The sequence below is a fragment of the Bombina bombina genome, chromosome 1 (genome assembly GCF_027579735.1).
Source record: "Bombina bombina isolate aBomBom1 chromosome 1, aBomBom1.pri, whole genome shotgun sequence".
Classification (NCBI taxonomy): domain Eukaryota; kingdom Metazoa; phylum Chordata; class Amphibia; order Anura; family Bombinatoridae; genus Bombina; species Bombina bombina.
Genome location: NC_069499.1, coordinates 1504681633 through 1504708475, shown reverse-complemented (window position 1 = coordinate 1504708475; position 26843 = coordinate 1504681633). Strand labels below are relative to the sequence as shown.

General features: G+C 41.1%; 1 protein-coding gene across 2 annotated transcripts in view; it reads left to right on the top strand.

The window, feature by feature from the left end:
- Positions 1-26843, top strand: part of HELZ (helicase with zinc finger) — an 842947-nt gene that overhangs the window by 617504 nt on the left and 198600 nt on the right. For both annotated transcript variants that reach the window (XM_053707899.1, XM_053707909.1), the window contains exons 22-24: positions 1610-1814; positions 16810-16858; positions 17997-18181. In XM_053707899.1, coding sequence (XP_053563874.1) covers positions 1610-1814; positions 16810-16858; positions 17997-18181 — 439 coding nt within the window. The remainder of the gene's footprint in view (positions 1-1609; positions 1815-16809; positions 16859-17996; positions 18182-26843) is intronic.

Here is a 26843-nt window from a genome sequence, read left to right as displayed (position 1 = left end):
TATTTCTTCTGCTCGAAGAGTTTCTGAGCTTTCAGCATTAGTGTGATTCGCCTTATCTTATCTTTCATTCTAATAAGGTGGTTTTACATACCAAACCTGGATTTCTTCAGAAGGTTGTTTCAAATAAGAATATTAATCAGGATATTGTTGTTACTTCCTTGTGTCCTAATCCTTCTTCTAAGAAGGAGCGTCTGTTACATAATCTGGACGTGGTTCGTGCCTTGAAGTATTACTTACAGGCAACCAAGGATTTCCGTCAATCATCTGCATTATTCATTGTTTATTCTGGAAAGCATAGGGGTCAGAAAGCTACGGCTACCTCTCTTTCTTTTTGGCTGAGGAGTATCATCCGCCTGGCATATGAGACTGCTGGGCAGCAGCCTCCTGAAAGGATTACGGCTCATTCTAATAGGGCTGTGGCTTCCACATGGGCCTTTAAAGACGATGCTTCTGTTGAACAGATTTGTAAGGCTGCGACTTGGTCGTCCCTTGATACTTTTGCTTCTTCTGAGGCTGTTTTTGGTAGGAAAGTTCTTCAAGCAGTGGTGCCTTCCGTTTAGGTCTCTGTCTTGTCCCTCCCTTTCATCCGTGTCCTGTAGCTTTGGTATTGTGTCCCACAAGTAAGGATGAAATCCGTGGACTCGTATCTTGTAGAAAAAAAGGAAATATATGCTTACCTGATAAATTGATTTCTTCTACCATACGACGAGTCCCTCCCTGTCATTTTAAGACAGTTTATATTTTATTTTTACAACTTCAGTCACCTCTGCACCTTTTAGCTTTTCCTTTCTCTTCCTAAAGCCTTCGGCCGAATGACTGGGGGTGGAGGGGAAGGGAGGAGCTATATATACAGCTCTGCTGTGGTGTTCTTTGCCACTTCCTGTTAGCAGGAGGATAATATCCCACAAGTAAGGATGAAATCCGTGGACTCGTCGTATCGTAGAAGAAATCAATTTATCAGGTAAGCATAAATTTCCTTTTTGGGTTGTGGATTAATTTTTTTCAGTGAAAAATGGCTGTTTTTATTTTATCCCTCCCTCTCTAGTGACTCTTGCGTGTAGTTCCACATCTTGGGTATTGCTATCCCATAGGTCACTAGCTCATGGTCTCTTGTCAATTACATGAAAGAAAACATAATTTATGTAAGAACTTACCTGATAAATTCATTTCTTTCATATTGGCAAGAGTCTATGAGGCCCAACCTTTTTATGGTGGTTATGATTTTTTTTTTATAAGGCACAATTATTTCCAAATTCCTTTGTTGATGCTTTTTACTCCTTTCTTTATCACCCCACTACTTGGCTATTAGTTAAACTGAATTGTGGGTGTGGTGAGGGGTGTATTTATAGGCATTTTGAGGTTTGGGAAACTTTGCTCCTCCTGATAGGATTGTATATCCCATACGTCACTAGCTCATGGACTCTTGCCAATTACATGAAAGAAATGAATTTATCAGGTACGTTCTTACATAATTTGTTATTTTATATAAAACTCTCGAGGTGTTAACTGTTCCTTTAAGCTTTTACATATTTATATTGCTAAAGATGAGATAAGTTTGGATGATTTCAAGGCTGCAGAAAGTGAATTCTTTCCCTATGTCTATTTGCAGGAAGTTTTGGGAGCAGTTCATAACAATTTGTCATGAAAATAAAAGTCTTCACGGCATCACATTTGAGCAAATTAAATCTCAACTAGAGGCCTTAGAGTTAAAGAAGACCTATGTTCTCAATCCACTGGCTCCAGAATTTATTCCACGGGCGCTAAGGCAGCAGCACTCAGGGAACGCCTCCAAGCAGCAACAGTCTCCTCCAAAGGTAAGCCGTCTTCAGAGATGACCAAAGGAAATGGTATTAAGTAGGATGCTCTAGAGGTCATTCCTCTCAATTCAAGGAGGCACTCATTTATATGGATACTTCATACGTTTTCTTTATTACATGTTTTGTAACATGACACTGAAGGTTATACATTAGATCAGGTAGATATTACAGCTGAAGATTCACTTTACACATTTTCTACCTAATTCATATTTAATTGTATTCACAAAATAACTTCCTTATTGCAGAGGGCTCTGCAAGTTGTAACCTTGGATCTGCAGCTGTTATCCCTCCAAAGAGGGAAGCTGTGTGATTTTTAGGTAGGAGAAGCTGCAGCTGTACAATTTCAGTAAAAAAACTTTAGTGGGGTTCAGCCCATGTAAATATTCCATTGCTTTTAGTGCTTTCCTCATTGATAGAATGTTTGTTCATGTCATGTTTTTTTTGTGTTCATTTGTAATCACTGTGATATCAAGGGCTTATTTTAGTTTGCCTGTAAGCAAACGTAGTCATTATTTACTGCCCACAAGCTGAATTCTTAATTTCAGCCATGTATGTACCCTCACAAATACAGTGGCAAACATATTAAGCTTCCTTAAAACTGTAATTAAATTGTATTCTGAATACCAACTAAACTATACCATATAAAATGCAAAGTTTAATTCCACTTATGTTGCTAACACATACTCACAATTTGTCTATAATTTATGTCCTGATGGCAGCCCATCATTGTGGCTTCAGATTTTTAAATTAATTTGTAAAGTTGCTTAAAACTTCGATACTTATATATAAATTTCATTGCCTCCTCAAACTCGGTTGTGCAGAACCTTTTAAAGGGTGTTTTTCTTTCCTTTCGACAATCTAAGGCTCAGAAAGCTTCTCTCTCGGCCCAGAGTTCTGACTGCTCCAAATCTTCCTGAAGGTCCAGCCCCTCTTGGTTAAAAAACAAGGTGTCTACCCCAGGCCTCCAAGACATTATGAATGTGCACCTTCCATGCCAGACTAGTTACTGGGCATATTGAGTCTCTCTTGTGTGGCTTGGGAGAGATCTGTTATGGATTCCTGGGCATTGCAAATCATTTCTCAATGGAATCAAATAAGCTTTTGTTCCACGCCTCCTAAAAGCAGATTCTTACTTTCTAGAGTGCCTATTCTAGATCCTTTAACCCCTTAAGCCAATGAGGACGTATATATACGTTGTGCATTACTTTGCTGATCGTACCGCACAGCATATATATATATATATATATATATATATATATATATATATAGACCTCCAACAAAAGCAGGCACTCACCGGGTTTGAAGTGGCAAAAAAACCTTTATTCCAACAGAGTGACGTTTCAGGGTTTTACCCCCATCCTTGGACTCAAACAACAACAGGTGTTGTTTGAGTCTGAGGACGGGGGTAAAAACCCGAAACGTCACTCTGTTGGAATAAAGGTTTCTCCAACATAGGTGTGTCCGGTCCACGGCGTCATCCTTACTTGTGGGATATTCTCTTCCCCAACAGGAAATGGCAAAGAGCCCAGCAAAGCTGGTCACATGATCCCTCCTAGGCTCCGCCTACCCCAGTCATTCTCTTTGCCGTTGTACAGGCAACATCTCCACGGAGATGGCTTAGAGTTTTTTAGTGTTTAACTGTAGTTTTTATTATTCAATCAAGAGTTTGTTATTTTGAAATAGTGCTGGTATGTACTATTTACTCAGAAACAGAAAAGAGATGAAGATTTCTGTTTGTATGAGGAAAATGATTTTAGCAACCGTCACTAAAATCCATGGCTGTTCCACACAGGACTGTTGAGAGCAATTAACTTCAGTTGGGGGAACAGTGAGCAGTCTCTTGCTGCTTGAGGTATGACACATTCTAACAAGACGATGTAATGCTGGAAGCTGTCATTTTCCCTATGGGATCCGGTAAGCCATGTTTATTACGATCGTAAATAAGGGCTTCAAAAAGGGCTTATTAAGACTGTAGACTTTTTCTGGGCTAAATCGATTGATTATTAACACATATTTAGCCTTGAGGAATCATTTTATCTGGGTATTTTGATATAATAATATCGGCAGGCACTGTTTTAGACACCTTATTCTTTAGGGGCTTTCCCAAAGCATAGGCAGAGCCTCATTTTCGCGCCGGTGTTGCGCACTTGTTTTTGAGAGGCATGGCATGCAGTCGCATGTGAGAGGAGCTCTGATACTTAGAAAAGACTTTCTGAAGGCGTCATTTGGTATCGTATTCCCCTTTGGGCTTGGTTGGGTCTCAGCAAAGCAGATACCAGGGACTGTAAAGGGGTTAAAGTTCTAAACGGCTCCGGTTCCGTTATTTTAAGGGTTAAAGCTTCCAAATTTGGTGTGCAATACTTTTAAGGCTTTAAGACACTGTGGTGAAAATTTGGTGAATTTTGAACAATTTCTTCATGTTTTTTCGCAATTGCAGTAATAAAGTGTGTTCAGTTTAAAATTTAAAGTGACAGTAACGGTTTTATTTTAAAACGTTTTTTGTACTTTGTTATCAAGTTATGCCTGTTTAACATGTCTGAACTACCAGATAGACTGTGTTCTGAATGTGGGGAAGCCAGAATTCCTATTCATTTAAATAAATGTGATTTATGTGACAATGACAATGATGCCCAAGATGATTCCTCAAGTGAGGGGAGTAAGCATGGTACTGCATCATTCCCTCCTTCGTCTACACGAGTCTTGCCCACTCAGGAGGCCCCTAGTACATCTAGCGCGCCAATACTCCTTACTATGCAACAATTAACGGCTGTAATGGATAATTCTGTCAAAAACATTTTAGCCAAAATGAACACTTATCAGCGTAAGCGCGACTGCTCTGTTTTAGATACTGAAGAGCATGACGACGCTGATAATAATATTTCTGAAGGGCCCCTAACCCAGTCTGATGGGGCCAGGGAGGTTTTGTCTGAGGGAGAAATTACTGATTCAGGGAACATTTCTCAACAAGCTGAACCTGATGTGATTGCATTTAAATTTAAGTTGGAACATCTCCGCATTCTGCTTAAGGAGGTATTATCCACTCTGGATGATTGTGACAAATTGGTCATCCCAGAGAAACTATGTAAAATGGACAAGTTCCTGGAGGTGCCGGGGCTCCCAGAAGCTTTTCCTATACCCAAGCGGGTGGCGGACATTGTTAATAAAGAATGGGAAAGGCCCGGTATTCCTTTCGTCCCTCCCCCCATATTTAAAAAATTGTTTCCTATGGTCGACCCCAGAAAGGACTTATGGCAGACAGTCCCCAAGGTCGAGGGAGCGGTTTCCACTTTAAACAAACGCACCACTATACCCATAGAGGATAGTTGTGCTTTCAAAGATCCTATGGATAAAAAATTAGAAGGTTTGCTTAAAAAGATGTTTGTTCAGCAGGGTTACCTTCTACAACCAATTTCATGCATTGTCCCTGTCGCTACAGCCGCATGTTTCTGGTTCGATGAGCTGATAAAGGCGGTCGATAGTGATTCTCCTCCTTTTGAGGAAATTATGGACAGAATCAATGCTCTCAAATTGGCTAATTCTTTCACCCTAGACGCCACTTTGCAATTGGCTAGGTTAGCGGCTAAGAATTCTGGGTTTGCTATTGTGGCGCGCAGAGCGCTTTGGTTGAAATCTTGGTCGGCTGATGCGTCTTCCAAGAACAAGCTACTTAACATTCCTTTCAAGGGGAAAACGCTGTTTGGCCCTGACTTGAAAGAGATTATCTCTGATATCACTGGGGGTAAGGGCCACGCCCTTCCTCAGGATCGGCCTTTCAAGGCAAAAAATAAACCTAATTTTCGTCCCTTTCGTAGAAACGGACCAGCCCAAAGTGCTACGTCCTCTAAGCAAGAGGGTAACTCTTCTCAAGCCAAGCCAGCTTGGAGACCAATGCAAGGCTGGAACAAGGGAAAGCAGGCCAAGAAACCTGCCACTGCTACCAAGACAGCATGAAATGTTGGCCCCCGATCCGGGACCGGATCTGGTGGGGGGCAGACTCTCTCTCTTCGCTCAGGCTTGGGCAAGAGATGTTCTGGATCCTTGGGCGCTAGAAATAGTCTCCCAAGGTTATCTTCTGGAATTCAAGGGACTTCCCCCAAGGGGGAGGTTCCACAGGTCTCAGTTGTCTTCAGACCACATAAAAAGACAGGCATTCTTACATTGTGTAGAAGACCTGTTAAAAATGGGAGTGATTCATCCTGTTCCATTAAGAGAACAAGGGATGGGGTTCTACTCCAATCTGTTTATAGTTCCCAAGAAAGAGGGAACGTTCAGACCAATCTTAGATCTCAAGATCTTAAACAAGTTTCTCAAGGTTCCATCGTTCAAGATGGAAACCATTCGAACAATTCTTCCTTCCATCCAGGAAGGTCAATTCATGACCACGGTGGATTTAAAGGATGCGTATCTACATATTCCTATCCACAAGGAACATCATCGGTTCCTGAGGTTCGCATTCCTGGACAAACATTACCAGTTCGTGGCGCTTCCTTTCGGATTAGCCACTGCTCCAAGGATTTTCTCAAAGGTACTAGGGTCCCTTCTAGCTGTGCTAAGACCAAGGGGCATTGCTGTAGTACCTTACTTGGACGACATTCTGATTCAAGCGTCGTCCCTTCCTCAAGCAAAGGCTCACACGGACATTGTCCTGGCCTTTCTCAGATCTCACGGATGGAAAGTGAACGTGGAAAAGAGTTCTCTATCTCCGTCAACAAGGGTGCCCTTCTTGGGAACCATAATAGACTCCTTAGAAATGAGGATTTTTCTGACAGAGGCCAGAAAAACAAAACTTCTAGACTCTTGTCGGATACTTCATTCCGTTCCTCTTCCTTCCATAGCTCAGTGCATGGAAGTGATCGGGTTGATGGTAGCGGCAATGGACATAGTTCCTTTTGCACGCATTCATCTAAGACCATTACAACTGTGCATGCTCAATCAGTGGAATGGGGACTATACAGACTTGTCTCCGAAGATACAAGTAAATCAGAGGACCAGAGACTCACTCCGTTGGTGGCTGTCCCTGGACAACCTGTCACGAGGGATGACTTTCCGCAGACCAGAGTGGGTCATTGTCACGACCGACGCCAGTCTGATGGGCTGGGGCGCGGTCTGGGGATCCCTGAAAGCTCAGGGTCTTTGGTCTCGGGAAGAATCTCTTCTACCGATAAATATTCTGGAACTGAGAGCGATATTCAATGCTCTCAAGGCTTGGCCTCAGCTAGCGAGGGCCAAGTTCATACGGTTTCAATCAGACAACATGACAACTGTTGCGTACATCAACCATCAGGGGGGAACAAGGAGTTCCCTGGCGATGGAAGAAGTGACCAAAATCATTCTATGGGCGGAGTTTCACTCCTGCCACCTGTCTGCTATCCACATCCCAGGAGTGGAAAATTGGGAAGCGGATTTTCTGAGTCGTCAGACATTGCATCCGGGGGAGTGGGAACTCCATCCGGAAATCTTTGCCCAAGTCACTCAGCTGTGGGGCATTCCAGACATGGATCTGATGGCCTCTCGTCAGAACTTCAAAGTTCCTTGCTACGGGTCCAGATCCAGGGATCCCAAGGCGGCTCTAGTGGATGCACTAGTAGCACCTTGGACCTTCAAACTAGCTTATGTGTTCCCGCCGTTTCCTCTCATCCCCAGGCTGGTAGCCAGGATCAATCAGGAGAGGGCGTCGGTGATCTTGATAGCTCCTGCGTGGCCACGCAGGACTTGGTATGCAGATCTGGTGAATATGTCATCGGCTCCACCTTGGAAGCTACCTTTGAGACGAGACCTTCTTGTTCAGGGTCCGTTCGAACATCCGAATCTGGTTTCACTCCAGCTGACTGCTTGGAGATTGAACGCTTGATCTTATCGAAGCGAGGGTTCTCAGATCCTGTTATCGATACTCTTGTTCAGGCCAGAAAGCCTGTAACTAGAAAGATTTACCACAAAATTTGGAAAAAATATATCTGTTGGTGTGAATCTAAAGGATTCCCTTGGGACAAGGTTAAGATTCCTAGGATTCTATCCTTCCTTCAAGAAGGATTGGAAAAAGGTTTATCTGCAAGTTCCCTGAAGGGACAGATTTCTGCCTTGTCTGTGTTACTTCACAAGAAGCTGGCCGCTGTGCCAGATGTTCAAGCTTTTGTTCAGGCTCTGGTTAGAATTAAGCCTGTTTACAAACCTTTGACTCCTCCTTGGAGTCTCAATTTAGTTCTTTCAGTTCTTCAGGGGGTTCCGTTTGAACCCTTGCATTCCGTTGATATTAAGTTATTATCTTGGAAAGTTTTGTTTTTAGTTGCAATTTCTTCTGCTAGAAGAGTTTCAGAATTATCTGCTCTGCAGTGTTCTCCTCCTTATCTGGTGTTCCATGCAGATAAGGTGGTTTTACGTACTAAACCTGGTTTTCTTCCAAAAGTTGTTTCTAACAAAAACATTAACCAGGAGATTATCGTACCTTCTCTGTGTCCGAAACCAGTTTCGAAGAAGGAACGTTTGTTGCACAATTTGGATGTTGTTCGCGCTCTAAAATTCTATTTAGATGCTACAAAGGATTTTAGACAAACATCTTCCTTGTTTGTTGTTTATTCCGGTAAAAGGAGAGGTCAAAAAGCAACTTCTACCTCCCTCTCTTTTTGGATTAAAAGCATCATCAGATTGGCTTACGAGACTGCCGGACGGCAGCCTCCCGAAAGAATCACAGCTTATTCCACTAGGGCTGTGGCTTCCACATGGGCCTTCAAGAACGAGGCTTCTGTTGATCAGATATGTAGGGCAGCGACTTGGTCTTCACTGCACACTTTTACCAAATTTTACAAGTTTGATACTTTTGCTTCTTCTGAGGCTATTTTTGGGAGAAAGGTTTTGCAAGCCGTGGTGCCTTCCATTTAGGTGACCTGATTTGCTCCCTCCCTTCATCCGTGTCCTAAAGCTTTGGTATTGGTTCCCACAAGTAAGGATGACGCCGTGGACCGGACACACCTATGTTGGAGAAAACAGAATTTATGTTTACCTGATAAATTACTTTCTCCAACGGTGTGTCCGGTCCACGGCCCGCCCTGGTTTTTTAATCAGGTCTGATAATTTATTTTCTTTAACTACAGTCACCACGGTACCATATGGTTTCTCCTATGCAAATATTCCTCCTTAACGTCGGTCGAATGACTGGGGTAGGCGGAGCCTAGGAGGGATCATGTGACCAGCTTTGCTGGGCTCTTTGCCATTTCCTGTTGGGGAAGAGAATATCCCACAAGTTAGGATGACGCCGTGGACCGGACACACCGTTGGAGAAAGTAATTTATCAGGTAAACATAAATTCTGTTTTTTTTTTGGCACTTGAAACCCGGTGAGTGTCTGCTTTTGTTGGAGGTCTATGAAATATGTTGCTGAGCACCCCGGTCATAAGGAAAGTATTGTGAGTGCTAAACTGCTGTGTATTGATTATATATATATATATATATATATATATATATATATATATATATATATATATATATATATATATATATATATATATATATATATATAATGTCGTATTTGCAGGAATCAAGGAGAGATGGAATTCTTGAGCATACAGGAAATGTAAATACTTTTCATAGTACATTTAAAATGTATCTTAAAGGGACATTCTAGTCAAAATTAAACTTTCATGATTCAAATAAGGAATGCAGTTTTAAACAACTTTCCTATTTACTTTTATCATCAAATTTGCTTTTCTTGGTATTCTTTGTTAAAAGCTAGACCAAGGAAGGCTCATATGCCAATTTCTGAGCCCTCTTAGGTCACCTCTTATCTCAGTGCATTTTGACAGTTTTTCACAGCTAGATCATTTGTGCCATATAGAAACCATTGTGTTCACTCCCATGGATTTATTTATGAGTCAGCACTGATTGGCTTAAATTCAAGTCTGTCAAAAAAACTGAAATAAGGGGGCAGTCTGCAGAGTATTAAGATACAAAGTAATCACAGAAGTAAAAAACATAATTTATGTAAGAACTTACCTGATAAATTCATTTCTTTCATATTGGCAAGAGTCCATGAGCTAGTGACATATGGGATATACAATCCTACCTGGAGGGGCAAAGTTTCCCAAACCTCAAAATGCCTATAAATACACCCCTCACCACACCCACTTTTTAGTTTAATGAATAGCCAAGTAGTGGGGTGATAGAAAAAGGAGTAAAAAGCATAAAAAAATGGAACTGGAAATATAATTGTGCTTTATACAAGAAATCATAACCACCATAAAAAGGGTGGGCCTCATGGACTCTTGCCAATATGAAAGAAATGAATTTATCAAGTAAGTTCTTACATAAATTGTTTTCTTTCATGTAATTGGCAAGAGTCCATGAGCTAGTGACGTATGGGATAGTAATACCCAAGATGCGGTACTCCAGAAGAGTCACTAGAGAGGGAGGGATAAAAACAGCCATTTCCCGCTGAAAAAATTAAATCCACAGCCAAAAAAATAAGTTTCTCTTGTTAAGTGTGTTCAGTCCACGGGTCATCCATTACTTATGGGATATATTCTCCTTCCCAACAGGAAGTTGTAAGAGGATCACCCAAGCAGAGCTGCTATATAGCTCCTCCCCTCACATGTCATATCCATTCATTCTCTTGCAACCCTCAACAAAGAAGGAGGTCGCGAGAGGAGCTGGAGTTTTTACTTAATTATTCTTCAATCAAAAGTTTGTTATTTTAAATGGCACCGAAGTGTGCTGTTTTTCTATCTCAGGCAGTATTTGGAAGAAGAATCTGCCTACGTTTTTCTATGATCTTAGCAGGCGTAACTAAGATCCACTGGCTGTTCTCGACATTCTGAGGAGTGGGGTAACTTCAGAAAATGGGAATAGCATGCGGGGTCCCCCGCAAATGAGGTATGTGCAGTACAATATTTTCTGGGAATGGAATTGACTAAGAAAACACTGCTGTTACCCACATGATGTAAGTACAGCCTTAAATGCAGTAGTAGCGACTGGTATCAGGCTGATAAATGTATGCGCAGTTGAGTTATTTTCTAGGGACTAGAATTTGACTGAAAAAATACTGTTAATACTGAAATAATGCTTAAGCCTTATCTGCAGTAGAAGCGACTGGCTTAGTGATAACTTTGCATGACATTGAAAAAGTTTGTTTTTAAAACGTTTACTGGCATGTTATTCGTTTTGTGAGGTACTTTGGTGATAAATCCTTTTTGGGCATGATTTTTTTCCACATGGCTAACGTATTTTTCTGCATAGAAACCGTTATATCAGGTCTCCCACTGTTGTAATATGAGTGGGAGGGGCCTTTTTTTAGCGCCTTGTTGCGCAGTTAAAATTCTAGCACAGTCTTCCTGTTTCTTCCTCCTTGATCCAGGACGTCTCTAGAGAGCTCAGGGGTCTCCAAAATTCGTTTTTGAGGGAGGTAATCGGTCACAGCAGACCTGTGACAGTGTGTTTGACTGTGATAAAAGCGTTAAATTTTAATTTGATATCCGGTTTTGGGTATTGAGGGGTTAATCATCCTTTTGCTAATGGGTGCAATCCTCTGCTAATTATTACATTTACCGTTAAGAATTTTTACAAAGATTCTGGGTTCGCTTCTGGCGGTACTAAGACCGCGAGGCATTGCGGTGGCTCCGTACCTAGACGACATTCTGATACAAGCGTCAAGTTTTCAAAATGCAAAGTCTCATATAGAGATAGTTCTAGCATTTCTGAGGTCGCATGGGTGGAAAGTGAACATGGAAAAGAGTTCTCTGTTTCCACTCACAAGGGTCCCCTTCCTAGGGACTCTTATCGATTCTGTAGAGATGAAGATTTACCTGACGGAGTCCAGGTTATCAAAAATTCTAAATGCTTGCCGTGTCCTTCATTCCATTCCAAGCCCATCAGTAGCTCAGTGCATGGAAGTAATCGGCTTAATGGTCGCGGCAATGGACATAGTGCCATTTGCGCGCCTGCATCTCAGACCGCTGCAATTATGCATGCTAAGTCAGTGGAATGGGGATTACTCAGATCTGTCCCCTTTACTGTATCTGGACCAGGAGACCAGGGATTCTCTTCTCTGGTGGTTGTCTCGGGTTCATCTGTCCAAAGGAATGACCTTTCGCAGACCAGATTGGACGATTGTAACAACAGATGCCAGCTTACTAGGCTGGGGCGCAGTCTGGAACTCCCTAAAGGCTCAGGGATCGTGGACCCAGGAGGAGAAACTCCTTCCAATAAACATTCTGGAATTAAGAGCAATATTCAATGCTCTCCTAGCTTGGCCTCAGTTAGCAACACTGAGGTTCATCAGGTTTCAGTCGGACAACATCACGACTGTAGCTTACATCAATCATCAAGGAGGAACCAGGAGTTCCCTAGCGATGTTAGAAGTCTCAAAGATAATTCGCTGGGCAGAGTCTCACTCTTGCCACCTGTCAGCGATCTACATCCCAGGCGTGGAGAACTGGGAGGCGGACTTTCTAAGTCGCCAGACTTTTCATCCGGGGGAGTGGGAACTTCATCCGGAGATATTTGCTCAACTAATTCTTCGTTGGGGCAAACCGGAACTGGATCTCATGGCATCTCGCCAGAATGCCAAGCTTCCGTGCTACGGATCCAGGTCCAGGGACCCGGGAGCGGTGCTGATAGATGCACTAGCAGCCCCTTGGGTTTTCAACATGGCTTATGTGTTTCCACCTTTTCCGTTACTGCCTCGACTGATTGCCAAGATCAAACAGGAGAGAGCATCGGTGATTCTGATAGCGCCTGCGTGGCCACGCAGGACCTGGTATGCAGACCTAGTGGACATGTCGTCCTGTCCACCATGGTCTCTGCCTCTGAGGCAGGACCTTCTAATTCAGGGTCCTTTCAACCATCCAAATCTAATTTCTCTGAGGCTGACTGCGTGGAGATTGAACGCTTGATTCTATCGAAGCGTGGTTTCTCGGAGTCGGTTATTGATACATTAATACAGGCTTGGAAACCTGTGACCAGAAAAATTTACCATAAGATATGGCGTAAATATTTATATTGGTGTGAATCCAAGAGTTACTCATGGAGTAAGGTTAAGATTCCTAGGATATTGTCTTTTCTACAAGAGGGTTTAGAAAAGGGTTTATCCGCTAGTTCGCTAAAGGGACAGATTTCTGCTCTGTCTATTCTTTTGCACAAGCCTCTGGCAGAGAATCCAGACGTCCAGGCTTTTTGTCAGGCTTTGGCCAGGATTAAGCCTGTGTTTAAGACTGTTGCTCCTCCGTGGAGCTTAAACTTGGTTCTTAAAGTTCTTCAGGGTGTTCTGTTTGAACCCCTTCATTCCATTGATATTAAGCTTTTATCTTGGAAAGTTCTGTTTTTGATGGCTATTTCCTCGGCTCGAAGAGTCTCGGAGTTATCTGCCTTACATTGTGATTCTCCTTATCTGATCTTTCATTCAGACAAGGTAGTCTTGCGTACTAAACCTGGGTTTTTGCCTATCCTAATCCTTCTTTAAAGAAGGAACGTCTTTTGCATAATCTAGACGTGGTCCGTGCCCTGAAGTTCTACTTACAGGCAACTAAAGATTTTCGGCAAACTTCTTCTCTGTTTGTCGTTTACTCTGGACAGAGGAGAGGTCAAAAGGCTTCGGCTACCTCTCTCTCTTTTTGGCTTCGTAGCATAATACGTTTAGCCTATGAGACTGCTGGACAGCAGCCTCCTGAAAGAATTACAGCTCATTCCACTAGAGTTGTGGCTTCCACCTGGGCCTTTAAGAATGAGGCCTCTGTTGAACAGATTTGCAAGGCTGCAACTTGGTCTTCACTTCATACTTTTTCCAAATTTTACAAATTTGACACTTTTGCTTCTTCGGAGGCTGTTTTTGGGAGAAAGGTTCTACAGGCAGTGGTTCCTTCTGTATAATGTTCCTGCCTTGTCCCTCCCATCATCCGTGTACTTTAGCTTTGGTATTGGTATCCCATAAGTAATGGATGACCCGTGGACTGAACACACTTAACAAGAGAAAACATAATTTATGCTTACCTGATAAATTTATTTCTCTTCTAGTGTGTTCAGTCCACGGCCCGCCCTGTCTTTTTTGAGGCAGGTTCTAAATTTTAAATTATAACTCCAGTCACCACTGCACCCTATAGTTTCTCCTTTCTCGTCTTGTTTCGGTCGAATGACTGGATATGACATGTGAGGGGAGGAGCTATATAGCAGCTCTGCTTGGGTGATCCTCTTGCAACTTCCTGTTGGGAAGGAGAATATATCCCATAAGTAATGGATGACCCGTGGACTGAACACACTACAAGAGAAATAAATTTATCAGTTAAGCATAAATTATGTTTTTTCTCATAATTGAAAAGAAAAAACTTAAAACATAAGCAGAGGAAACAAACTGAAACCGCTGCCTGAAGAACTTTTCTACCAAAAACTGCTTCCGAAGAGGCAAATACATAAAAATGGTAGAATTTAGTAAATGTATGCAAAGAAGACCAAGTTGCTGCTTTGCAAATCTGATCAACTGAAGCTTCATTCTTAAGAGCCCACGAAGTGGAAACTGATCTAGTAGAATGAGTCGGGTCAGGGCCTGACCCGACTCCAAAAAAGCCTGATGAATCAAAAGCTTTAACCAGGATGCCACGGAAATGGCAGAAGCTTTATGACCTTTCCTAGAACCAGAAAAGACAACAAATAGACTAGAAGTCTTCCTGAAATCTTTAGTAGCTTCAACATAATATTTCAAAGCTCTTACAACATCAAGAAAATGTAAGGATCTCTCCAAAGAATTCTTAGGATTAGGACACAGAGGGAATAACAATTTCCCTATTAATGTTGTTAGAATTCACAACTTTAGGCAAAAATTTAAATGAAGTCCGCAAAACTGCCTTATCCTGATGGAAAATCAGATGAGACTCACAAGAAATAGCAGATAATTCGGAAACTCTTCTAGCAGAAGAGATAGCCAAAAGGAACAACACTTTCCAAGAAAGTAGTTTAATATCCAAAGAATGCATAGGCTCAAAAGGAGGCGCCTGTAAAGCCTTCAAAACCAAGGAGGAGAGATTGATTTAATGACAGGCTTGATACGGACCAAAGCCTGCACAAAACAGTGAATGTCAGGAAGCTTAGCAATTTTTCTGTGAAATAAAACAGAAAGAGCAGAGATTTGTCCCTTCAAGGAACTTGCAGACAAACCTTTATCCAAACCATTCTGAAGAAACTATACAATTCTAGGAATTCTAAAAGAATGCCAGGAGAATTTATGAGAAGACCATGAAATATAAGTCTTCCAAACTCTATAATAAATCTTCCTAGAAACAGATTTACGAGCCTGTAACATAGTATCAATCAGAGAAACCTCTATGTCTTAACACTAAGCGTTCAATTTTAACGATTTGAGATCCTGATGGAAAAATGGTCTGTGAGACAGAAGGTCTGGTCTTAAAGGAAGAGTGACCAAAGTTGGCAACTGGACATCCGGACAAGATTCGCATACCAGAACCTGTGTGGCCATGCTAGAGCTACCAGAAACGCAAACAATTATTCCATGATGATCTTGGAGATCACTCTTAGAAGAAGAACTAGAGGCGGGAAGATATAAGCAGGTTAGTAAAACCAAGGAACTGCTAACGCATCCACCGACTCCCTGGACATGGACAAGTACCTGGGAAGTTTCTTGTTTAGATGGGAACCCATCAGATCTATTTCTGGAAGACCCCACATCTGAACAATCTAAAAAAACACATCTGGATGGAGAGACCACTCCCCCGGATGTAAAGTCTGACGGCTGAGATAATCCGCTTCCCAATTGTCTACACCTGGGATATGTACCGCAGAAATTAGACGAGCTGGATTCCGCCCAAGAAAGTATCCAAGGTACTTCTTTCATAGCTAGGAGACACTGAGTTCCACCCTGATGAATGCAAATGTAAGAGAAAAAAACAACATATAAAGCAAAATAATCAATTTCCTTATATGGCAGTTTCAGGAATGGGAAAAAATGCAGCATAACCCTTTGAGCATAAAAAGAGGCATATAGGAAGTGGGGTATAAATAAAATTATTTGGCGGCAAGTATGACGCTGAACACAAAATGACATTTTTTGGAGCTAACAACATCCGGAAATAATGCAACCTTGTGCAAGGAAACCTGGCATCGACTAAGACGGCGGAAATGACGAATTTGCGTCACCGAACGTACCTTCGCCAAAAAAATTCTTGCGCCAAGAATGACGCAATAAATATCAGCATTTTGCGACCTCGCGAGCCTAATTTTGCCCGCAAAATTTAATTCAAAAGTAGTCAATTGACTATACCCCAGGTAAGAAAAAATATTTCCCTAAATGTTTTTTTCCCAAATATGAAACTGATAGTCTGCAAAAGGAAATATACATAAACCTGACTCATGGCAAATATAAGTGCAATACATATATTTAGAACTTTATATTAATGCATAAAGTGCCAAACCATAGCTGAGGTGTCTTAAGTAATAAAAAACATACTTACAGAAAGACACCCATCCACATATAGCAGATAGCCAAACTAGTACTGAAACAGTTATCAGTAAAGGTAATGAAATATGAGAGTATATTGTCGATCTGAATAAGAGAGGTAGGAGATGAATCTCTACGACTGATAACGGAGAACCTACAAAATAGATCTCCCGCAAGGAAAACCATTTCATTCAATAGGTGATACTCCCTTCACATCCCTCTGACATTAACTGTACTCTAAAAGGAATCAGGCTTCAAAATGCTGAGAAGCGCATATCAACGTAGAAATCTAAGCTCAAACTTCACCACCTTCATAGGAGGCAAAGTTTGTAAAACTGAATTGTGGGTGTGATGAGGGGTGTATTTACAGGCATTTTGAGTTTTGGGAAACTTTGCCCCTCCTGGTAGGATTGTATATCCCATACGTCACTAGCTCACGGACTCTTGCCAATTACATAAAAGAAAGTATATTATTATAACCATGTTTTTTATGCAAAATTGGTAAATTTTTAAACAAAAATTAGTGAGTAGACTGTCCTTTTAACTTTGCTAATTTTTCTTCAAGGGGAAAGGCCATCACAATCAAAATGACCACTTCCAAGGTGATGGACTTGGTAAGTTATTTATCAATAGCTTGTGTATGTTTATTGGGTTTGATTTCACTTACCCCTGTTCTTGTAGTGTAGAATTTCATTAAATATGTAATAGTTTTATTTACATGTTGTGATAGTAAAGTGATGGCTTAATATGTACATGTCCATACTTCTCAATGTGAAAAATATTTCCAGCATCATTCTACTCCAGTGTATCCATACGTGTCTGTAGTAGCAAGATGTGCAACACCAGCTTTGTTATACAGAGAGTAATACAAAGAGAAGCTGTTCTTGAGAGAGGATTTCCATGCATCTGTTCTTATTGGGGTGTGCGGTGAAAGTCAAACAGAAACAGTGATGTTTTGTGGATGAAACATAACCGTTTTCACAATAAACTGTTAATATTTACTACAAATCCAGTGATCGTTGATCTCTCTACTATTGGATTATGTTTAACTGTGGATGTGGATCCAACAATATTTTCAGACACACACACACACACACATATATATCTGCTATATATATATATATATATATATATATATATAGTGTAATATCAGGGCTTAGAAAGACTTGCTCAACGTGGTGTTTAAATTAGCTTAAACATAAATTGTGGTTACTCTACAGAGACCTTATGCCGATGGCCAAAGAATGTGATGGGTACAAGAACACTCGCGCATCGGCTGGGGCTTTCTTTCATGGCAGCTTCTTAGATTGCTCTATTGCTCTAGCTCAGATAAAACATTGCAGTTTTGTTTTCTATATTTAATATGGATATGGAGACAAATAACTACACCAATATATGCAGGCTTTCTACTGTTTGTTAGCTAATATTAGCCGTGTGAAAGTATTTTTTTGGTTCTTTTTTTAGAATCCTTCTCTTTCATATTCTTTCCAATCATTTTCAGAAACCTTTTTAGTAAGGAAAATGGAGATAGAAAGATTAAAAAGCCTTATCCCTGGCAAACTTATGAATAGTGAGTTTTAAATGCATCGGTCTCAGTATTTCAATAAATCAGCTGTACTGTTCAATATTTAAAATGTACTGTTTTAAATGATTGAAAGAAAACTTGAGTTTTATGAGCGTGGAAATAATTATTGATTGCATGTCATTTTATGTTTAACTTTCTGTGTGTCTATCTATTTTTTTCTTCTTCAGTTCAACCGAATCCATCTGTTCTTATTGGCAATCCCATCCGAGCATACACACCTCCAATGGCACCTCACACAAACATGGGAAAATCTCCTAGCCCAGTGCAGAGAATAGATCCACATACTGGCGCTAGTATTCTCTACGTTCCTGCTGTGTACGGAGGCAACATGGTTATGTCTGTGCCTTTAACTGTAAGTGGCATTTATATAAGTAATTTAATTGCATTCTGTTTTAAATATATATTTATATATTTTGGTCTAGATTACAAGTGGAGCGCTAATTTATCGCGCACCCACAAACCGGCAAATTCGCCTGTTTACGGCCACGTGATAACTAACCAGCCATTATAAGGACTTGTTATTGCTACTGCAAGCTCATGGTAGCAATTAGCACTCCTAAAATGAACCAGAGGTCAGACCTCTGGTTAATTTTCGAAATGTCCCCCAATTGCCTACAAATTTCAGTGTATTCTTTATTAAAAAATAAAAAATATTAGCATTTCTCCAACATTGGTGTGTCCGGTCCACGGCGTCATCCATTACTTGTGGGAAATGTTCTCCCCCACAGGGAAAGGCAAGGAGAGCACACAGCAAGAGCTGTCCATATAGCTCCCCCTCTGGCTCCGCCCCCCAGTCATTCTCCTTGCCGCTCTGAACAAGTAGCATCTACCACGGGGATGGCGAGGAGTTTGTGGCGTTAGTTGTAGTTTTTTATTCTTCTATCAAGAGTTTGTTATTTTAAAATAGTGCTGGCTTGTACTATTTACTCTATAACAGAAAAGTGCTGAAGATTTCTGTTTAAGAGGGCTATGATTTTAGCACAAGTAACTCAAATCCATTACTGTTACCACGCAGGACTGTTGAAACAAGAGAACTGCAGTTGGGGGTAATAGTTTGCAGACTCATCTGCTTCAGGTATGACTAGTCTCCTTCTAACAACACAGGCTAATGCTAGATGACAGTCATTTTTCCCCTCAGGGGAAACGGTAAGCCATTTTTCTTTCACCTCAGCAAAAAAGATAACAGGCTTCCCCTTTTTGTTTTTTATGCTGGTAGACACTGTTAGGGGCTAAATCGATTGGTTTTTATTACAATATTATACCATTTGAAATATTTTATAAGCTCACATACACTTGGGAACGTTTTTTTATTGATCTGGCTTGTTTTAGACACCTAAATCTAGTCAGGAAGGCCCCTTCACTCTAGTGTGCTGAGGGAGGAAGCCTCATTTTGGCACTTCAGCTGTGCAGTTGAATTTCAAGGCAGTGCATGCAGATTCATGTGAAAGGGTCCTGTGGCTCAGAAAGTGACTCCAAAAGGCTTTTTTTCTGTGAATGGTGACCCCTAAGGAAGGTAAAAAGCTGCAGCAAGGCTGTAGCTGGGATTGTGGTGTATAAAAACGGTTAAATCCAACAATTAGCTCCGGTTTGCTTGTTTTAAGAGCTAGAGTCTCCATATTTGCTGTGCAATACTTTCTAAGCATTAAGACACTGGGGTCCAAATTTCAGAAAAATCGGATATTGCCTTCATAGTTTTTTGAACATTCAGAAATAAATGTGTCATTTTATTATTTAAAGAGACAGTAACGTTTTTGTTTAAAATCGTTTTTATTGCATTGTTTGCCTGCCTAAATCTGTTTAACATGTCTGTTCCATCAGATAACCTATGTTCTGTGTGTATAGAGACAAATGTGGTTCCCCCTTCGAGTGTTTGTGATAATTGCGCCATAGCGTCCAAACAAAATCAGGACAGCTCAGTTATTTTTCATAATGTTGCCCAAGATGATTTATCTAATGAAGGTAGTGAGGATAGCTCTACATCCTCTCCTTCTGTGTCTACACCAGCTTTGCCCGCGCAGGCGACACCTAGCGCGCCAGTGCTTATTTCTATGCAACAATTATCAGCAGTAGTGGATAATTCTATAGCAAATCTTTTATCCAAACTGCCAGCTTTTCAGAGAAAGCGTGATTGTTCAGTTTTAAATACAGATAAAAAGGATGAACAATCAGACGCTGACGATGCCTTATCTATTTTACCCTCACATCAATCGCAATTGGCTGTGAGGGAAGGGCTGCCTGAGGGTGAAATTTCAGACTCAGGAAAAATTTCTCAACAGGCAGAACCTGATCTAGTGGCATTTAAGTTTAAGCTAGAACATCTCCGCGCTTTGCTTAAGGAGGTATTAGCTACTCTGGATGACTGTGATTCCATGGTAGTACCAGAGAAGTTGTGCAAATTGGACAAATTTTTAGAGGTCCCAGTGCACAACGACGCTTTTCCAATACCTAAGAGGGTAGCGAACATAGTGGAAAAGGAGTGGGAGAAGCCAGGTGTACCCTTTGCCCCACCTCCTATATTTAAGAAAATGTTTCCCATAGTAGACCCTAGAAGGGACGCATGGCAAACGGTCCCGAAGGTTGAGGGAGCTGTTTCAACACTAGCGAAGCGCACAACTATTCCTATAGAGGACAGCTGCGCTTTCAAAGATCCTATGGATAAAAAATTGGAAGGATTGCTTAAAAAGATTTTTGTTCAGCAAGGGTTCATCCTTCAACCAACTATGTGTGTTATTACTGTCACTTCAGCGGCGTCCTTTTGGTTCGAAGAACTAGAAAGGTCGCTCCAGAAAGAGACTTCCTATGAAGAAGTCATGGACAGAATTCACGCATTAAAGTTAGCTAATTCCTTTATATTGGATGCCGCCTTTCAAATAACGAAATTGGCGGCGAAAAACTCAGGTTTTGCTATAGTAGCGCGGAGGGCGCTTTGGCTAAAATCCTGGTCGGCAGATGTGTCGTCCAAGACTAAGTTACTGAATATTCCTTTCAAGGGTAAGACCCTTTTTGGGCCGGAATTGAAGGAAATTATTTCAGACATCACTGGGGGTAAGGGCCATGCCCTCCCACAGGATAGGCCTTTTAAGGCTAAGAACAAGTCTAATTTTCGTTCCTTTCGCAATTTCAGGAACGGACCGGCTAATAACTCCACTGCCGCTAGACAAGAAGGTAACGCGGCCCAGCCCAAACCCGCTTGGAAGCCCATGCAAGGCTGGAACAAGGGTAAACAAACCAAGAAACCTGCTGCTGCTACCAAGACAGCATGAAGGGGTAGCCCCCGATCCGGGACCGGATCTGGTAGGGGGCAGACTATCTCTCTTCGCTCAGGCTTGGGCAAGAGATGTTCTGGATCCCTGGGCACTAGAGAGAGTTTCCAAGGGATACCTGTTAGAATTCAAGGGACTTCCTCCAAAGGGAAGGTTCCACGTGTCTCGCTTATCTTCAGACCAGATAAAGAAACAGGCATTCTTACATTGTGTAAGAGACCTATCAAAGATAGGAGTGATAAACCCAGTCCCCTCCGGGGAACAAGGTCTAGGGTTTTACTCAAACCTGTTTGTGGTTCCCAAAAAAGAGGGAACTTTCAGGCCAATTCATGATTTAAAGATATTAAACAAGTTCCTCAGAGTTCCATCCTTCAAGATGGAAACCATTCTGACAATCTTACCAACAATCCAGCAGGGTCAATTTTTGACTACCGTGGATCTAAAGGATGCGTATCTGCATATCCCAATCCACAAATCTCATCATCAGTTCCTGAGGTTCGCCTTTCTGGACAAACATTACCAGTTTGTGGCTCTTCCATTCAGTTTTGCTACCGCTCCCAGAATTTTCACAAAGGTTCTAGGGTCCCTTCTAGCGGTCCTAAGACCAAGGGGCATCGCTGTAGCACCTTATCTAGACGACATCCTAATCCAAGCGTCGTCTCTTTCCAAAGCGAGGGCTCATACAGACATTGTGTTGGCTTTTCTCAGATCTCACGGGTGGAAGGTGAACATAGAAAAAAGTTCGCTGTCACCGTCCACAAGGGTTCCTTTTCTGGGAACAATAATAGATTCTGTGGAAATGAAGATCTTTCTCACAGACGTCAGAAAGACAAAGCTTCTAAAAGCTTGTCGAGTTCTTCACTCTATTCCTCAACCCTCCATAGCTAAATGCATGGAAGTAATAGGACTAATGGTCGCAGCAATGGATGTGGTTCTTTTTGCTCGAATTCATCTAAGTCCATTACAGCTGTGCATGCTCAATCAGTGGAATGGGGACTATACAGACTTGTCTCCCCAAATTCAAGTAGACCAGGTAACCAGGGACTCACTTCTCTGGTGGTTGACCCAGGATCACCTGTCTCAGGGAATGAGTTTCCGCAGACCGGAGTGGGTCATCGTCACGACCGACGCCAGCCTCTTGGGGTGGGGCGTGGTCTGGGACTCTCTGAAAGCTCAGGGCCTATGGTCGCGGGAAGAGTCGCTTCTCGCGATAAACATTTTGGAACTAAGAGCTATATTCAATGCGCTCCTGGCTTGGCCTCAGCTAGCGGAAGCCAGGTTCATAAGATTTCAGTTGGACAACATAACGACTGTTGCGTACATCAATCATCAGGGGGGAACAAAGAGTTCCCTAGCAATGAAGGAAGTAACCAAGATAATCCAATGGGCAGAGAATCACTCCTGCCATCTATCTGCTATTCACATCCCAGGAGTAGACAACTGGGAGGCGGACTATTTGAGTCGTCAGACTTTCCATCCGGGGGAGTGGGAACTCCATCCGGAGGTCTTTGCTCAGTTAACCCAATTATGGGGCATTCCAGACATGGATCTAATGGCGTCCCGTCAGAACTTCAAGATTCCTTGCTACGGGTCCAGATCCAGGGATCCCAAGGCGACTCTAGTGGATGCATTAGTGGCGCCTTGGTCGTTCAACCTAGCATATGTGTTTCCACCGTTTCCTCTCCTCCCCAGGCTCATAGCCAGGATCAAACAGGAGAAGGCCTCGGTGATTCTGATAGCTCCTGCGTGGCCACGCAGGACTTGGTATGCAGACCTGGTGAATATGTCATCGGCTCCACCATGGAAGCTACCTTTGAGACAGGACCTTCTAGTACAAGGTCCATTCGAACATCCCAATCTAGTTTCTCTGCAGCTGACTGCTTGGAAATTGAACGCTTGATTTTATCCAAGCGTGGGTTTTCAAATTCTGTGATTGATACTCTGGTCCAAGCCAGAAAACCTGTGACTAGAAAGATTTACCATAAAATATGGAAAAAATATATCTGTTGGTGTGAATCCAAAGGATTCTCCTGGAGTAAGATTAAAATTCCAAAGATTCTCTCCTTTCTCCAAGAAGGTTTGGATAAAGGATTGTCAGCTAGTTCTCTAAAAGGACAGATTTCTGCATTATCCGTCTTGTTGCACAAACGACTGGCAGCTTTGCCAGATGTACAAGCTTTTGTTCAGGCTTTGGTTAGAATCAAGCCTGTTTACAGACCCATGACTCCTCCTTGGAGTCTAAATTTAGTTCTTTCAGTTCTTCAAGGGGTTCCGTTTGAACCTTTACATTCCATAGATATTAAGTTACTATCTTGGAAAGTTCTGTTTTTGGTTGCTATTTCTTCTGCTAGAAGAGTTTCTGAATTATCTGCTTTGCAGTGTGATCCACCCTATCTGGTGTTCCATTCAGATAAGGTTGTTTTGCGTACTAAGCCTGGTTTTCTTCCAAAAGTTGTTTCCAACAAGAACATCAATCATGAAATAGTTGTTCCTTCTTTGTGTCCGAATCCAGTTTCAAAGAAGGAACGTTTATTACACAATTTAGATGTTGTTCTATTTAGAAGCAACAAAAGATTTTAGACAAACCTCATCCTTGTTTGTCGTTTACTCTGGTAAGAGGAGAGGTCAAAAAGCTACTGCTACCCCTCTCTCTTTTGGCTGAAAAGCATTATCCGCTTGGCTTATGAGACTGCCGGACGGCAGCCTCTTGACCGTATCACAGCTCACTCTACTAGGGCTGTGGCTTCCACATGGGCCTACAAGAACGAGGCTTCTGTTGACCAGATATGTAAGGCAGCGACTTGGTCTTCTCTGCACACTTTTGCCAAATTCTACAAATTTGATACTTTTGCTTCTTCGGAGGCTATTTTTGGGAGAAAGGTTTTGCAAGCCGTGGTGCCTTCCGTTTAGGTAACCCGATTTGCTCCCTCCCTTCATCCGTGTCCTAAAGCTTTGGTATTGGTTCCCACAAGTAATGGATGACGCCGTGGACCGGACACACCAATGTTGGAGAAAACAGAATTTATGCTTACCTGATAAATTACTTTCTCCAACATTGGTGTGTCCGGTCCACGGCCCGCCCTGGTTTTTTTTTAATCAGGTTGAAAAAATTTTCTTTATACACTACAGTCACCACGGCACCCTATAGTTTCTCCTTTTTCTCCTAACCGTCGGTCGAATGACTGGGGGGCGGAGCCAGAGGGGGAGCTATATGGACAGCTCTTGCTGTGTGCTCTCCTTGCCTTTCCCTGTGGGGGAGAACATTTCCCACAAGTAATGGATGACGCCGTGGACCGGACACACCGTTGGAGAAAGTAATTTATCAGGTAAGCATAAATTCTGTTTTTTTTTACTAAAGTAAATACATAAGACTTAAGTTGACAGGTGTTGGGTGTTTGGGAGAGAAAATAAAAAAGGTACTGAAAAGTGCCTTTACATTGTGGTCTGTGGGAACTGTGTGTTCCCAGTAAATATATGTATATGCTTTATACATATATATTTATGTGTTGATATGTGTATATACATATATATTTATGTGTTGATATGTGTATATACATATATATATTTATGTGTTATTATGTGTATATACATATATATTTATGTGTTATTATGCTTATATACATATATATTTATGTGTTATTATGTGTATATACATATATATTTATGTGTTATTATGTGTATATACATATATATTTATGTGTTATTATGCTTATACACATATATATTTGTGTTATTATGTGTATATACATATATATTTATGTGTTGATATGTGTATATACACATAAAAATATATGCATATAATCATATACATATATATTTTAAAATCCTGCCCAACGCTGCGAGACTCACCCCCTTCGCTGCACTTAGATTCTTTACCATGTATGACGGCATCAGAACGAGGCTTGCTCACGTGAGCTCAATGCTTCAGTTTTGTGCGTTGGTATTACAAAATGGAGCGCAAATATAATCTGGCCCTTAGTGTTTAAGAGCGATGAAGAGACAACACTGTTCTAGGACAGATGTTTTAATTGGAATGCATAGGATAAGATACTGAGCTTCAGGCCAAGGGTGAAATGAACCTTCATATTTATTGTTTGCTTGGCATGTAGGATGCAGCACTTATAAAAAAGGTAAATTAGTGCATAGGGTTCGCAAACTGTACAATTACTCGTTTCCCCTTTGTTTCCCTTTCATTCCTCTTAACCTGTTTTACTCACTGCTTTGTTCATCCCTCCTCTCTCTCACTTTTTCCACTGAACATGAAATAGCAGCTGAAATTACTGTGTCTCAGTGCTGCTTCATACGTGGTGGGCACAAGAGTTGCTTACATTTTTTTAACACACACATTGAATAATAAACTGTGACTTATATGACAAAATACGTTAACGATTTTAAATTTTAAAAGACAAATGTTATAGAGTACACAATAAAGTACAATAATAATGCGCTCAGTTTTATAAACATTATAGTAATCTTTAAATGAATATAATAGTAATAATAATCTGTAGAGTGGTTTATTAGTACGTCAGAGGGTACAGTTTGCATAGATATATATTAGCATTTTGAGGATTTGAATATTTGTTCAAACTAATGGTGTAAATAACAAAGTGTGCGCTCTGTAGGTCTGAATCAAAGTGATAAGTTTTAATATTCTTGTAGTTGAAGACACTAAAGGCCATTTTCTTCATATTACATTAAAGGGACAGTCCAGTCAAAAATAAACTTTCACGATTCAGATGGGACAGGCAATTTATAACAACTTTCCAATTCACTTTTATAATCAAATTTGCTTTGTTCCCTTGGTATTTATTCTTAGTTGAAAATCTAAACCTAAAGGTGGTTTCATATGCTAATTTCTAAGCCCTTTTTTACAACTAGAGGGCATTGGTCCATGTGTGCCATATAGATAACACTGCTCACTCGCGTGGTGTTATGGATTGGCTAAAATGCAAGTCTGTCAAAAGAACTGAAATAAGGGGGCAGTCTGCAGAGGCTTAGATACAAGGTAATCACAGAGGTAAATCGTGTATTTATATAACCGTGCTGGTTACGCAAAAGGGATTATATATATATATATATATATATATATATATATATATATCTGATCACTACTACTTCCAATTACAGAAATGTGTGTCAGCCAAAACAAGAAATATTTCCTCGTTAAAGAAAAAAAATAATCTAGTTTATTTATTTGTTGGATCATTCCTTTCTATTGGCCTTTTGGAAAGCCATTCTCAGAGTTGCTCAGTAACCATGCAGAATCTATAGATAGTCATATCGAGGGGTGGAAATATACCACTATGGTTTACTAGTCAAAGGGTAAAAGCTTACTAGCCCAGAGGGTTAGTAGTCCACTCAATGTTAAAGAAAGAAAAAAGTCAGATTCTAAGTCGTCTGCTGCAATTTCTAAGTTGTCCGGGACCACTGAAAATGTCAAGCCCTCGTCATATGGTATTTTTATTTAATAATCCATATGGGTTTCAGTGATTATTTTAAAGCCTTTCAGAGATTTCTATATCGTAAAGTGTTAAATTGATAAAGATAAGCTATTTCTAGGTTTTTTTCAAGATTTACACAATCCGCTTTTGCGCCTCACTATCCTACCTCCTCTTACCCTGAAAGCACATTGATTTTCCATGTTTCAAATGAGATTTGAAGGTGAAATTTACGTTTGCTTTAGTGCTTTGTTTATTTTGTGCCTTGTTTATTTATTTTTTCCTTCTCTCATGTAACTTTGCTGACACATCC